This window comes from Polistes fuscatus, unplaced genomic scaffold, assembly GCF_010416935.1.
Source record: "Polistes fuscatus isolate 324 unplaced genomic scaffold, CU_Pfus_HIC Scaffold24, whole genome shotgun sequence".
NCBI lineage: Eukaryota > Metazoa > Arthropoda > Insecta > Hymenoptera > Vespidae > Polistes > Polistes fuscatus.
This window is the reverse complement of record NW_025113101.1, coordinates 8,024-9,666: the sequence shown is the minus strand read 5'-3', so window position 1 is coordinate 9,666 and position 1,643 is coordinate 8,024. Positions and strand designations below refer to the sequence as shown.

Sequence of the window (1,643 nt, the reverse complement as noted above, 5' to 3'; positions counted from 1 at the left end):
TAACTAACTAACTACATATCTATCTGTCTATCTACCTATCTAACTAACTATTTGTTTGTTTTGTTTTTTTGTTTTCTTTTTTATGTCTGTCCGTGTCCGTCTAGTAAAACAGCATCGTATTAAAGTCTATCCTCCTCCTCCTCCTCGTTATCCTCGTTATTCTCTTCGGACTCCTCTTTGTATCCCGGGTGTTCCGAGATCGCATAATAATTGCCATTATAAATGACCCCTAATTCGCGTAATACGTCGCCCCTGATGATCGCCTTGATCGTCCAATTGTAACACTCCTCACTTTCGCTCTCCCGATCCAATCTCTCTACGTCCAATATTTTCGAGCTTAAACGTTCTAATATGATGCCGATGTCCTTGATGCTTAGATGATGCTTTTGATCTACGGTTAACTGATCGATGAGCAATAAAAACTTTTCGGAGGTGTGTATCTCGTCCTCCATAATCGTGTTCTCGGTTTCCGACTCGGAGCTGTCGTGCTCCTGATGATGATTGTGATGATGATGATGCAGATGAAAACCACCACCCCCTCCGGCCGTCGAGTTGCCGGGACCTAAACGTGGACTCGATTCCTCGTCGGCCGTGTCGCGAAATCTGACGTGGCCCTTGCCCAAACCCGACCGCCTCGTCCCATCGGACAACGACGAGGGCGGCTGGGGCGACGGCGTTTGGGTCTGGGTTTGTTGCTGTTGTTGCTGGTGCGGGTGATGGTGCTGTTGCTGCTGCTGTTGATATTGCTGATGTTGACTGTCCTGAATCGGCGAGGTTGCTACCGATTTGTGCACCGCGATCCTACGACCCTCCTCGTGCAACGCGCAACAATGGAAATCGCATTCCCCGGTCGTCCCGTTGTCCGCCCCGTTAACAGGACTACCGTTCCTCGCTACCGGCTGATGTATGTGATTTGAACACTCTGGCGTGTGGATATGGATGGTCGTGCTTTCGAACGAATTCGTTCCTTGCTTCACCAAACGACCTGGCATACTGTGCACTTGCTGCGCCTGTTGCTGCTGTTGCTGCTGTTGCTGCGCTTGCTGCGAGATCAAAAAGAACGTTTTAGTTGATCGTCGCTTAACATTATTAACACATTTCTTCATTTTTTTTTTTTTTATCTATTTTATTATTTTGTCTTATTTATTTATTTATGTTTTTTTTGTCTAATACTCTCAACATTTCTCTCTACCATATCATCATGATTTATCACAGTGATTTGGGGACCCGCGTATCTGCTTGGACCTAGCTCGCCGCCCGGCAAATGCGTTGGCTTTCCCCCATAATTCAACTTGTCAATGCTAGTTTCGATCACCAACGAGGGCCGCTGACTCCCGCTCAGATCGGCTTTCTTAGTTGGCGAATATTTAGAGGACTGGGCATCCGCGCCCTTCGACTGCGATTGAACCTGCGACGACGACGACGAACGTTGGTCCCAGTGCAGGACCACTGTGACTCGTCCCTTATTGTCCATAATTTTCCACGATGGCGTCTCATCGTGCAGCTCCAGGGCGTGGATAGTTTCGCAAACTATTTTCGGTATCGCTGATATCGCTGAAAATTATTATAAAAACATTAATTCATATTAATTATACAATTAACAATTTTTTTTTTAATATGAACATATAAAAAACAAAAAGAAA

The 1,643-nt window shown here is 45.9% G+C and overlaps 1 protein-coding gene across 1 annotated transcript; it reads right to left on the bottom strand.

Moving 5' to 3' along the window:
* Positions 1–35: 35 nt before the first annotated feature.
* On the bottom strand, positions 36–1,554 carry LOC122518372 (the record flags this gene model as incomplete). Its single annotated transcript, XM_043637266.1, is given in 2 exon segments — positions 36–1,043; positions 1,193–1,554. Coding segments are annotated over 2 exon segments (1,286 nt in total), but the record flags the coding sequence as incomplete, so codon positions are not given.
* Positions 1,555–1,643: the final 89 nt, after the last annotated feature.